This window comes from Asterias amurensis, chromosome 14 (genome assembly GCF_032118995.1).
Source record: "Asterias amurensis chromosome 14, ASM3211899v1".
NCBI lineage: Eukaryota > Metazoa > Echinodermata > Asteroidea > Forcipulatida > Asteriidae > Asterias > Asterias amurensis.
The window spans coordinates 9,182,225-9,196,887 of NC_092661.1; the positions used below are offsets into that span (position 1 = coordinate 9,182,225).

The window sequence follows — 14,663 nt, forward strand, 5'->3', positions numbered from 1 at the left end:
ACCGATCCGGCCTGTCAATCAAACTGTGCGCGTTCACACATTTAACCAATCACAGCAATGATTGTGGTCGGACAAACTCGGTCATGCGTGCGCGTATATTAGGCACGCGCGGCAGAATTGTGCAGAATGTCATTGGGAGTGCTCGTACACGTGTCTTGCTCACGTGCGCGGTGGGCGGAGCTTAGTGGAAAGCCGGAACGGTCCATTACTGGGGCGGAGTTCGAACCCACCACTTTTGCCAATCTAGAGCAGAATGTATATATGCATGTGGATTTGTTTTCTTTACTGAACTCGGGGAAGTATTTGGTATACGGTGCTTTACACACATCGGTGTAAGGATAACACCAAATTATATTCTCTATCCCTGATACAAATTTAACATCTGTTAAGAAAGTTCAATATCATATTGTTTCAGAGGCCTGTGATAGGGCCATAATGTCTTTGTTTTTGCTAGACCTAACTAGCGCTCCCCACAAATGCACTCTCAAAAACGCCAAGGTCAAAATTGACCCTTATTCCGGGTCCCAGTGGGCTTTACCTAAGCGTCATTTTTTACCATTGTGGGGTAATTTTTAGGTCGCATTGACCCAGAAATTGGTCATGGCACCATAGGACCGTCGGAATTGGGTCAATTCTGACCTATAGAGGTAAGACCTTATACAGTGATCAGTACAAGTAGGCCTACACGTTCATTCCCGGTTAAGACTTTACCATTATGAATAATGTTACCAGCCAAAAGAGTACTCCACATGTATCATAAGTAATATGTGACTGGTATCCTGCTCATTTTGTATAATACTAGAAAATTTCTTAATCAAAATTTGCTGCTTAAAGGCACAGGACACTATGTTAGCATAAAAACTTTCTGATAATATAAAACATTGGGAGAAACAGCTCCCTCTGAAGTAACGTAGTTTTTGAGAAAGAAGTAATTTCTCACCAAAGTTTATGAATTGAATTCGAGACCTCAGCCGAGGTCTCGAATTCAAGGCATTTGAAAGCACTTGTGCGACAATTGGGTGTTTTTTCTTTCCATTACTCTCTCGCAACTTTGACAACCAACTGAGCTCAAATGTTCACAGTTTTGTTATTTTTATGTTTATATTGGGATACACCAAGTGAGAAGACAGGGGCCAATTTCATAGAGCTGCTTAAGCAAAAAAATTGCTTGAGCACGAAAATAGCTCGCTTATTTTACACATGTTACTGGCCAAAATTTCCTGCCATATACATTGCTTATGACTAGTATTAAGCTACTGTTTACTTAGCATAACAATTAAGTGGAGTCTTGGCCGGTAATCTGATTTTACTAAGCAATGAATTTTTTGCTTAAGCAAATTTTTTTGCTTAAGCAGCTCTATGAAATTGGGCCCTGGTTTTTGACAAGTACCAAATGTGTCCAGTGCCTTTAAGCTGCTGTATCAAATTGGCTCCGATGAGCAGATCCATCTCGCTCAGCAGTAAACACTACTTAGCGTAAAATTGCAGTGTATCAATTCAACAACAGTATATAGGGCCTATGCAGCAGGCAACATGTTTGTGCTAACTTGCTAAGCATGTTTGGTGCTTAACAAAAATAAGTGCATTCAGTTGTTTGGATAACCTTAAAGAGAGACAAACCTGTGGTATTTTAAGTGATGTTTGAAGCTCATGGACGGGCACTGAAAAGAGCCGGTGTGGTATCGACATTTAGAACAGTTTACTCTGCTCGTCGTCAGGTTAATTATGTTTGACAGCATTCATTGGCTTCAGCCAGCGCTTTGCATGTTAATTTAACTTATACAAAAAACAAACTTCTTCAATTACATTTGTTTTTATAAACGCGCAAATGTTTTGTTTAGGCCTAAACGACGTTAAAGTAGAATTTTCAAACTAGTATGGATGAAATATCGATTTAGCGATTAAAATATTCGTTGAGCAGCATCATCACCCAGCCACATCGATGACGAACCCGTCCGTCGAGGTGCGTCTCAGGAAGGGGGCTTAATCCACAGCCCTTGTTGAGCCTTGATCAGCTACTGTATGCCCCCCATATCCTGGTCGGCCACATACCGATCCACAACCACCCCACAACACGGACTTTACTGACACATGTTGTAGACCTTGTTGAAGTGACACATCCCCCCCCCCCCGATCTGATGCGGTTTCAGAGAATTCATTCGAGGAGGAGTGTCTACGCCAGATGAGGAATTAAGACCGTTTGTTTCTCAGAGTTCTTTGGTTTGTTATTGTGCAATTGTTGCTCCACGCATTTCGGTGACTCTCACCCTCGTCATTTTCATAAAAACAAGACAACAAAACCACCAGTTGACGTCACGAGAATTGGCCAATTGTCTCAGCAAATTGCGGTGGGAAGTGATGAACTGTTGACGACAGTTTATCATTCTGGCTGAACACTTCGTTGTCGCAGTTTTACATTTGAACAATCAACATGAAGGAGAAATACTCTTAGAGATTTCGACCAGGCATTAATGTTGCCGTTTAATTCTAGCTTGATTTGAAGTCTACATTTTCGTCTCAAAGATCACAGCTAGCTCTGCTGGAGTTAACTTTTATGAGGTGAGGAGAGTTTAATTAACTTTGGATACGCGGATAATATTATTTTATCACGATGTTCCTTCAACAAAGACTATTGCTTGTCGTACTCCTTGTGGCGGGCGCAGCGGGCATTTCGTTCCGGGTCGATCCGAGCGCACAGACGGTAGTCCAGGGCCAGTCCACCACGCTGCGGTGCCAAGTCGACAACCAAGACGGTATCGCTGTGTTCTGGCAGAACGTGGTGACGGGCGAGTACATCAGTCGGGACCGTAGGATTGATCCATATCGCCGGATCAGTGACTCTGTTAAAAGACGCTACCGGATTATCGGGGACCACGGTTCCGGCGAGTACAATCTCCTGATCCGGCGCATTTCGATGAAAGATGACAGCAGCTATGCGTGTGTTTATTTCCAAGAGATCGCGTACTACTCCAAAGTGGTTCGTCTCCGGGTATTGAAACCGCCGGACAAGGGGTACCCCGTGTGCCTCCTCGGGCCGAGCCTCCAAATGTCCGTAGGGGATAACATCACGCTCGTCTGTGAATCTATGGGTGGCGATCCACCGGCCACACTCACCTGGATCAGGGGCGAGAGCATCATGGATGCCACCTCAATCCGACATGAATACCGTACCGTCTCAGGCTATCAGCACACCCTTACTCCGGCTGACCGGAACATGAGGTTCACCTGTGTAGCCCGGAACCAAGCCCTTGCCCAGCCTCGCTCGTGTTACGTTATCCCTTTACGGAGCAGTATTGAAGTCTTGCTCCGACCCGTCGTGTCGACCATTTATATTGGAGACAGTGTGAGCTTTAACTGTATCAGTGAAAACATACCCAACTTGATTTACCGGTGGTCAGTGAATGGTCAAGCGATAACTGGATCCAGTTCAAAGTATGAGCTCCTCAGATCGGGATCGAGATTGAGGGTTGTCAACGCCACCCTTGGGGACGATGCGTCTCTTGTCACGTGCAGTGTCGAGCAAGAGTCCCTTCAACTCTCAGCTCACGCTGTCGGTCAACTCTGGGTTCGACAGCTCAAGGACAACCTCATCGAACACACAGCTACTCTCACAACAGTTCCAGTTACCACCACACCCTTGGTTACGACCACGCCACCCTCCCTTACCACCCAACCAGTTTCCACTACTAAGATGATCACCACTACCGAACCGATTACCACAACTGAATCAGTAACTACTACGCCGGCTCCAACTACTAAACCCGTTACCACAACGGAGCCTGTTACTACAACTGAACCGATAACCACAACAGAACCGATTACCACAACAGAACCGATTACCACAACAGAACCGATTACCACAACAGAACCGATTACCACAACTGAACCGATTACCACGACAGAACCGATCACCACAACCGAACCGATTACTACAACACAATCGGCAACAACCACCGAACCGGTTACCACAACCAGACTTCTGACAACCAAGACCACAACGCCTGTGGCCATTACAACCGAATTTATCACCACAACAAAACCAGTCACCACGACCAAACCGCTTACCACAGCCAAAGCAGAACCTACCACGGTGAGACAAACACCCCAAGCAACCACCGCTCCCCAACCACCACCAGTTACCGAAGCGAACTCTCTTGGGAATGACCCAACTCAAGTTGACAATAGTCTTACGGACACCGAGCAGATCAACGTTGTCCCTGGGATGCCCGGAGCTAAGAAGCCGAGTGGCGTGGACCAGGACAACAATCTGTCTGGGCTGTTAGAGAGAGCTGTTTCACGCCTCAACCCATCTAAGCCGGAACATCCAAGAAAGATCCCCACTCCAGAACCTGAAACTACACCGGCAAAAGCAACCGCGGGAGTCACTACCCCACCCCAGCCCGTCAAGACAGGTCCCATGTCCCAGAGGGGTGATATTCCATATAACGAGTTACCCACAGTGTACGCACGACCTACTACTCCTGCCACGACAACCATGCGTCCACCGAGACGTCGAAAGGGCAGACGTAAGACAGGTCGACCGAAGCTTCAGACCACTATTGCCGCCACGACCACAGTGACAACGACAAAGAGAACGACAATGACAGCGACAATCACCCCACCATCACCACCAACAACAACACTCCCGGAACAGCCCAGGACCGGCATGGATAACCCAACCCCCGCAAGCTTGAATAACACGGGCAGTAATGGCGGTGTGGCGGCCGGGCTGAGCGTCACGTTCATCCTCTTGATCATCCTAGGTGTTGGACTTGCCGTGTATTACTTCAAGTTTAGAAAACAACCCGCAAACTGAGAAAATAAAGACTAAAATTAGTTTATAATGTACATTTCTAATAACAAAAATACGCCGTATACACACTGAAAAAAATACCTGGGCCCAAACCTTGCTAAGCACAAAAAAAGTATTGCTGAAACAAGGTTACCAATCAAAATTCCATAAAGTTTACGTTGTGGCAACTGAGATGGGATGTTTGCTTTAATTAATTTGGCAAGGAGTATTTTCTGCTCTCATGAAATTTGGCCCTGATCAGATTGACCCAAGATTCTGGGTCCGAGAAATGGGTCAAGAACCACCCATAAAGGATCAAACTGACGCAAAATCCGATTTAAGATCCCAGCTCGTCATCAACCACTTTCCGGGTTATAGCCTGTCGACCAATAACTTAGGCCCCCATGGGACCTGGAAGCCGGGTCAGTTCTGGGTCAGTTCTGACCCAAGTTTTTTTTTTTAGGTTTTAGATCAAACTATTTAGATAATCATTTTTCGGCTCTTAAAAATTCCCATGGAATGTTGTTAAAATTGAGTATCTTTAAGGGCACCGGACACTATTGGTAATTAGCCTACTCAAAATAATTGTTGGCATAAAAATTTCTTGGTAACAAGCCATTGAGAGCTGTTGATAGTATGAAAAATGGTGAGAAACGGTAGTTTTTGAGAAAGAAGTAATTTCTCGCTAAAACAATTATTTTAATTTTATTCAAGATCTCAGCTGAGGTCTCGCATTTTAAGCATCTGAAAGCACACACCTTGTGCGACAAGGGTGTTTTTTCTTCCTTCATTATTCTCTCTTAACTTCGAGGTGTCCAGTGTCTTTAAAGGAATATCTGAATTGATGCGTTGTTGTATTGACACTCAGTGTAAAACTCACATGTAAATACTCGAGTTTTGTGGTTAATGTATACATGTACTTTATAGACAGGCGATTTGCTTTATCTATAAATGGAACATCGATCGATAGTTCAATGATCAGCAGGTGTTTTGTAATAGTTGTCCCGTCATTGCATTGCTCGGAATCACAACAAAATGAATCAGTGTATGTAAACTCCATTACAGGAATTCACTGTAAACTATATGAGTCACATTTCCTCGAGCATTACTCGAACAATTTTTCTTAATTCCGACATCTTGTAATTGGCGAGGTCAAATTGAGACACCTGTTGCCGTGAATATCTAAAACGCCCTCTTCGAAACCATGACTTCCCAGCTAAAGGATCAGTCGGTGATTTTGAAAATATAAACGCACACTTTCGGTATGGGAGCCGGAGCCCAGGCGTAAAGGTCGTGGTTTCGAAAACGACTCAAGAACATCGTGAGCATTAAATAACCCCAAAGTGGCGACGTCACCTAGAAACAACACCATTTTCTGACGTTCGCGTTCACTTATTATTTTGCTCGCATAACGCGCTGCTAAACCTTTTCAAGCGTGCACGTTTCATCAACGTTGGTGGTCAATGCACGGGTTCAAAACATAAAGTATGCTGCAAAACATAAAGTATGCTGCAATGGCCGGATTTAAATTGAGAAAAACGAAAATAACCGAAACTTGTTGCAGTTTCGTTGTAGTCATCGGTAGAACTCTGACGGGGGAAACTGTTTTAGGGCGTCCAGTGGAAATCTCTGTCTGTATAACGGAAATGTGATTTCTTATATACGATGAAAAGATAAAATTAGTAACAGACGTTCGGGTCGGAAAGAATTTCAGACAAGCCCAGTCGATGCAAAAACACAAAAGGGGCCAAAATGCCAAACCGCCAAATTGGGTTAAAGCGAATATGCGTTAGGTCCCGATGGGCTTCGATTTTAAGGAAGGGGTTACAGACATCTTTGTTCTAAAGACCCCGTTTAAATTTCCGGAGTTTTAAAGAGGTTTGTGAAGAGAAAAGTTAGGGCTTCGGTCATCGATCACAGGACCTCCAATCTGCCGAGAGATAAGGTTTAAAAATTCTCAGACGCTGGCATCATGACACACCCTTTCCTTCGCCGTTGGTGAACTTACACTTATTTCTGCGCTGCCGAAATGTTTCAAATAAGTTTAAAGGCATAGATACTATTGGTAATTACTCAAAATAATTATTAGCATAATACCTTATTTTGGTAACGAGTAATGGAGAGCTGTTGACAGTATAAAACATTGTAAGAAACGGCTCCCTCTGAAGTAACGTACTTTTCAAGAAAGAAGTAATTTTCCATGAATTTGATTTAGAGACCTCAGAATTAAATTTTGAGGTCTCGAATCAAGCATCAGCTGCAAGCACACAACTTCGTGTGACAAGGGTGTTTTTTCTTTCATTTTTATCTTGCAACTTCGACGACCAATTGAGCTCAAAGTTTCGTAGGTTTCTTATTTTACGCATAGGCCCTATATGTGGAGTTACACCAAGTGAGAAGACTGGTCTTTTCAAATTACCAAATAGTGTCCAGTGTCTTTAAAGGGTTTTGGAATGCTTTTATAGATCGAGCTTTCGGCCATGACATGTATCCCTACTCACTGTGAATGAAGATGTATGTAATTTAGTTAACCTGTAGAGGTTACAGCTTCATAATCGCAAGTTTTTTAGAGGAAAAAAAAGTGAAAACCACAGACTGAGTAATGTTTTCAGGAGAGTTGCAAACTTGTAAATAAGTGTAGATATTGATTCAAAAACATGGAGGGCGAACTTTATTGGTTTGTAATATTTATAGCTTTCGTTTTTCACTTATGAATTTACTTGTTTTAAAAACGTTCTCACCGCTTGCACTGTGCCGATAAATGTTAGTAGTTCTATACATCTAATAAATATTGCACATTTAATCGAAGATGCCCTCGGTTAAACGGAAATTCTTGCCAAATCAGTCACCATGTGTTTGGCTTTATACACAATATTTAACGATATTACTGCATATCTTACTTAGTTTTTAGTAACTAAAACTGCTTTACACGCCAATAAAACAGTGCTTGCCGATTCAACGCCAATTTCAGCACTATCTAAGATAAGAAAAGCAAGCGCACAAACAAAAGTTCCCTGCAACCCGGGCCCAATTTCACAGAGCTGCTTAAGCACAAACAGCAACATAGCAAAACAAATTCATGCTTATATTACTAGCATAAGGTTACCAGCTAAACTGCCCTGTTACATGTATAATTTTAAACTGGTATCCTGCTCCTTTCTGCTTAGCTGACAATTATTGAGCAATATTTTTTATGACACGGTGCGGACTCCTCTTCAACCGATAAGAATCCAACTTGTCGCTTACGGCACACATCGGTTAAAATGTAGCCCTGTTGGAAAGTCTGCTTTTGGTTTTCTTTTTTTGACAGTTGTCATAACTTTTTTAAATTTTCATTAAGAGTGTTATCAACATATACGTTTAAGACTGACTAATACCGAACGAACCTTAATAATAAGAATGTTCTTTTTTGTAAAGGCCTTATAAGGACTAAAATGTACCTCTTTTGCAAACGTCTTGCATACTGTTTTACTACAGCTAATTATAGAGGAATATTTAAATTTCTAATAAAAGATTTATAACGCAAACGAAACGAGATATTTGTTTGAAACATGTCAGTGATTGTGTCTGGTCAGTTAAAAGCATCCCCGTTGTGGTGCTATCATGGGGTCACGGTGCGGCCATTTTGAATAATCGCCTATTCTCAATGTCACCAAACCGAGGCTGGAATGATAAACAGTCTGGTTCCTTTTTGTACAATGAAATTAGCATTCATTGCTGTTGTTTGATACCAGGATCACGACCAAGATGGCGGCACGATGGTTTATGATCAATAAGGGTTGACCTCCCAAAGTTGACCCCCTCTCATGCCCAATTAGACAACGGACACGATGTCTAATAACCACACCACCCCTTCACCCCATCAGCCTCTTTAGATAACACACACAGACGTCCTCAAAATTAGCAACGTTAATCCCTTCAAGGGGTTACGTTTACACTGGTGTAAACAACTAACAAATTCCTTGAACTGTGACTTAGGTATTATCACGAGAGAACAAAGTAGTAATTAGGTTTTAAGCTTTCTGTGCCATCTTCCCCAAGATGACGAAGGCTGACCAATTAAAAGCATTTCCAAGACACTTCCTTTCAGCACTGGTCCTAAGATATCAACGTCATGTCTCTTTTATTTTAAGTAGTGCTGATGTGTAACTGGTTCTTATAATTACGCAACTGGTTAGTTGTGATGTTGAGTCAAAGGAGTATATTTTGTTGTACATTCCGTGCCATTATTGTTCAATCTAAAATGTTTAGAAAGTGACTCCCATCACCACCCTTTGTTGTACATTCGCATGCCTTCTGTGCCATTAATTACACTCTAGTTTGGGGGTAAATTACAAAGTGGATTTTGCTGATGCAAAGTATTGCTGCATTGTTTGGAGCATGTATTAACTATGGGGGTATTCAAAGTTGTCATTTAAAAGACAGGGGAGTAAAGGGCACATGGTACAAGATCAAGGCGAATTCGAGATTTTGAGCCGGTAGTGTGTATAATAAAAACACAAATTTATGGAGTACAGTGCGAAGTAGTTTACTACGGAAGCTTATTGCCGCCACATGAAAATAAACCTCTGTGTACGTACACAAAGAGTCTAAACGTATCATGTACGTACAAAATAACCCCAAACATATCGTAAACATACACGATAACTGTTTGTGTACCTACATGACACATACAAACATTATAATGCACGTACACAATAAATCACACTTTTATCGTGTACGTACACGATAAGTTTCGATGTATCGTGTATGTACACGATAAGTACCGATGGTACACGATACATACCGATGGATCGTGTACGTACATGACTAGTTTCAATGTATCGTGTACGCACACGATGACAAGGTTTGGCCAAGTGAAACAAGGTTGTGCCAAGTTGTGTAAAGTTGACTTCCAGACATGTAGCAATGTAACGCTACTACCGTGATGCAAGATTACATCCACCTTGTGGGTGGGTCTTGTGATTTTTTAAGTGATAAACTCACGGAAAAGGGAGGGAAGTTAATTAATTCCAATGTTTTTTTTTACACGACAGATACATTTTTGAATAATATCATAAAGAAAGTCTTTGTATGTTGTTGTAAAATATCCGGTCACACATTACGGCTAGCCAATCAGAACAGCCGAGAAATTACTATAGTCTGTATTTACCAATGGAAATCGCTCTACTATCGATATCAGGAGAGCTCAAAATGGCCGACTCGTCTGCAGGCAAAAAAGTGCTGTCGAGCTACGAATAATTTTTGCCAAATCTTGAATTGGCTTCGTGAATAAGAACATCGGTATTAAAAAACAGGCTCAGTACTATTTTACCACGAACTTTTACCACGGGCATAATGAGTGTAAGTACGTTTTATTAAGCACAAACAGTAAAGACTCTTCCAAACAGTCTAGACTTTGGTAAGACACTGCTCTAGAATTACAAGGGTCGTAGATTTGAATCACACCGGAGTAACATTCCTGTGATATTTTTTTTGCACAGGACTCGGGAAAGTACTGAGTATGCATTGCTAAAAAAAAAATCGGTGTATGGGTAAAAGCAAAAAAAAAAAAAAATCGTTGTCACACTCTTGCCAAACTTGTTTCGCTCTATGTGCTCACATTAAATACACAGTTTTCCCTTGACATTTCACCCAGAGGGAAAGAGTGGGCGGGATACTTATACAAACCTACAAACCACATCCAAGTAGCAAGGCCTTAAGCAAGGCTGGATGTCACAGCACCACCCCTCTCTCCTGGTTTAAAGGCAATGTATAAGCCTTAGTTTTTTTTTTGTACCATTCGATTGTTTTATTTCTACATAAATGTTGCAGTATACAATAAACAATTATTGTGATATCGCCGAAACTCCGGCACGAGTCCACGGGGAGAGGAAGAAGACCTTATGCACATGACGTCATTTCAGTAGGGCGCCCTCACCTAGAGGTTAAAAGGAGGTTGTTCATTGGCCAATACTGTGCGCCGCGCGTACAAATCTGTGCGTCTCGATTGTTACGTCACCGTTTTTCCTCTAAGATGGCGGCTGGATGACGTCAATGCAGAAGGTCTATAGGCTTAACAGGAATAAACAATATGAGAAGCGTTACCGCGGCAACGCCTTTTAAGTTGAAATTTTGGGGGACAAGTGATAATATACTTTTTTTTAACGGTAGGCTACTTCGGAGTGAATGTTTCTTAAAATGAAATATACTATCCAAAGATGATGTACTCATAACCAGCACTGCTCATTATTACCAAGTAAGTTTGTATTGCCATTAATTTTCAGAGTCATTACCAAACGTAGGTCTCTATACATACCCTTTATTAAAGGGTCTTTGTAACTTTTGTAGGACAAAAAACACAATGTCCACAGATTTACACTAAACTTACACAGTTTGAAGATAATGATAGTAGAAAGCTTCCCTGAAAATAGTACGAGCTGAGGTGCTGTAGTTTTGGGGAAATGAGTAAAACAATGTCATGAAAATAATTTTCCTCTCATACGAAAATTATTTTAATCATTTACAAACGTATATTCATGACATTGTTTTACTCATTTCTCAGAAACTACAGCACCTCAGTAAGTAATATTTGAAGGGAAGCTTTCCACTATCATTATCTTCAAACTGTGTAAGTTTAATGTAAATCTATGGACATTTTGAAAAGGTGGGGGAAGAGAAGGGATGAATGTGAAGCTATATACAAGAATAATATCCATGTATATAGCTGCAAATTCATCCCTTCTCTACGTGTATTGCATCTTACTATGATTCAATGCACCCAAGGGGGACGGATCAACCTTATCAACCAGAAGCAATCGGGGTTAACCTCCGTTTTCCACTGCTAGGTCTTTCCATCCGATACCCCAAAAGCTCGTGGGGCTACACCGTGGCTGTACTCCCCGTGCAAAACCACTCAAGCCCCGGTCGAATTACGTGCTGTGGTCGGTCATCTTTTGGCCGCGGTGGCAGGGCATGAAGGGGGCTGACTGTGTGGGAAATTGACTCGCTGCGGTGCCGGAAAGCCGTCGGAAACTTCTGTAATTATTGTCAGCGTGGATGAAAATGAAATGATGAAATTGGGAAAGGGGGTTTCTGGGTGTGGCTGATTGAGGGTGTGTGGGTGGGTCGGGGGGGGGGGGAGTGGTACATGATTAGGGGTTTCATGTTCGGTGATGTCTGTTGGGTCGAAGACAGTCCGATATAGTGTAACCAGAGGGGAAAGGGGTCCGTAGATACAGCACCCCCTCCCTCCTTCTGAGAACCCTTTATTTTTCCCCCAAGAGGTCGAGATGCACAATGGCTCAAATTCCCAAACTATGTACTTTATAAAACTTATCACCATACCATAGACTTTGTACATAACATTTCTTGAGGGAACACAACCAGTTTTTGAGAATTTCTTATGAAGACCTTTTGTTCTCCCAGTTTCGTTTAGCCCATGCCTGTCTGATGTATAAGGAAGCGAATATGAGCACACACAACACGTCCCAAAAATGAAAATTTTAGGCTTCACCACTGATATAGTCGAGTCCGACGTCTTTAAGTTGGTGACCTGTGGGGAAAGTGACCTTCATTCAGGGGGATGCTCTCTTTCCGCAAAGACCCCAAACAGTCCGGCACCTCCAGAGGGATTGATCAGTAGGCAGGATGTAATGCATTTAAACCACCCAGCTCTGGGGATGAGAGCGGGAGGAAAGAGGAAAAGACCGAGGGTCAATGAGCTCATTTCCACGGCGCTGACAGAGTGCCTTACACCCCCCTTGCTGCAGGACAGCTGAAGAGTCGATGCTTTTTTTGAGGGTTGATACGCTTCCTTGTGAAACAGACTGTGATGGCACGGATGGGGCTGGAGGGGGTAGGGAGCCATTGTCTCCCGGGGGTTGGATTGGGTGTCGTCTGCTCTCATAACCGTTTCCTTAATTCCCCACACGTCCCTTCAGAAGACGCTAACATCAACATTCTGATTGTCTATTTTGGCCATGATGCACTTTGCTTGTTCCAGCTTCAGACAGAAACAGTCAAGCTCACTGACTGTCCGGCGCAACTAGACTCTGAGTGCAAATTAAATCAAGATCAAACCGTGGCTAGATTTCCTGTCATGGAGAACTGATGCACCCTAACTCCATCCTGCGTGCATGTATCACATGATTCTACCAACAGATAAGGCACATTGTTTGTTATTTATAGACTTTTCTACAGTTAACTTATAAGTGATAAATTTACTAGAATCCTGCAATCATCAATCACAGAGCGTAGATCCTACATAGGCAAAGATACTGAACATTGAATAAGACTTTTATTATAGGCATCTGAAAGCACACAAATTTGTGCAACATGGGTGTTTTTTCTTTCATTATTCTCTTGCAACTTCGATGACCAATTAAGTGCATACGTTGGGATATACACCAAGTGAGAGTGGTCTTTGACAGTTACCATAGATGTCCAGTGTATTTAAGCGAAAGCGTATTTCACAGGATAGCAAGAAAAGTAGGCAACCATCTTGCGGATTCATGTTAAATTCTTCAGGCCTGAAGCCTTTTACTATAGGCATCCGTAGAAGCAACAAATTTGTGCAACAATGGTCATCTAAATTTAACATCTATTACAACAATGGTCAGTATTCTCTTGCAACTTTGATGACAAACAATGGTCATCTAAATTTAACACCTATTACAACAATGGTCATTATTCTCTTGCAACTTTGATGACCAATGAAGCCAAAATGTTCACAGATTTGTCATTTTATGCACACACGTTGGGATACACCAGATGAGAATACTATAGCCTTTAGCAATTACCTGGGATGTCCAACAGTGCCTTTAATGTAGGCCTATACTCCAACACTCCAGCTAAGATTATGTAGACCAAAATGACAGGCCTACATACAACATCCCAAGCGGTACACTCAGATTTCCTTGGATTGCCTGAAATAATTTCCGATGAGGAAAGAAGACAATTAAATAATCCGGGGGTTATATGAGCTGACAATTTTTCTCTCTCCAGGTTCGCGAGAATACCCGTGCAAAACTTCGTTTACACCTCTTGCTAAGCACAAAAAGTAACAAGATACCAGGCAAAATTCCATTAAAGTAATATTGTTGTGACTGGTGTCCCACTCAATTTTTGCTTAGCAAAAGGATTTACCAAGCAGTATTGTCTGCTCAACATCTTTATGAAATTGAACCCCGCCATTTTACATAATTTCACTTTTACTTTTGGCAGCCACGCATGTTTAAGGCGTGGCCGTATCCGAATTGGCAGTGTCCAGGGAACAGCTCAAAGGTTTTGTCCCCCACCTGGAAAATTATCATGGACTGGAGGAGGATGATTCAAAAGAGAGCGCTGTCCATAAGAAGTTTGTACACAATTCGCCATTATGGGGGGACAGAATTTCCTGCCCCACCGGCTATGGCTAGATTTCTTGCCTACAGAATGTTCTGCAATGAATATTCACATATAAACACGTTTGTATATGCTGCCGTCTCTTCCAAGAGTCTTAATTCCTAACCGGATTGCGCGGTGTATAGGCTTATTGTTTCAGTAGAGCGGCTCAATAGAGCGCCGAAAACAGACCATGTTCAAAACGGCGGCAACACTGACACGGCTACATTTGTGCGTCAATCAAACAACCACGTGGTAAGAACTGTCTCTCTTAAAGGGAAGGTACACGTTTGGTAGTTACTCAAAACACATATTATATTAACTTAAAAACTGACTTGGTAACGAGCATTGGAGAGCTGTTGATAGTATAAAACATTGACTCCCTCTGAAGCAACTTAGTTTTTGAGAAAGAGGTAATTTCTCACTAAAATATTAAAAGACTTCTGGCTAGAAGTCTTTTATTCTTATCTGAAAGCACACAAATTCATCCAACAACGGGTGTTTTTTT

The 14,663-nt window shown here is 42.2% G+C and overlaps 1 protein-coding gene across 1 annotated transcript; it reads left to right on the plus strand.

Annotated features, from left to right (window-relative positions):
• Nucleotides 1–2,195: 2,195 nt before the first annotated feature.
• On the plus strand, nt 2,196–8,272 carry LOC139946968 (uncharacterized). Its single transcript, XM_071944763.1, has one exon. The coding sequence runs from the start codon at nt 2,612–2,614 to the stop codon at nt 4,814–4,816; it is 2,205 nt and encodes a 734-aa protein (XP_071800864.1). The 5' UTR covers nt 2,196–2,611; the 3' UTR covers nt 4,817–8,272.
• The last annotated feature ends 6,391 nt before the right edge of the window (nt 8,273–14,663 follow it).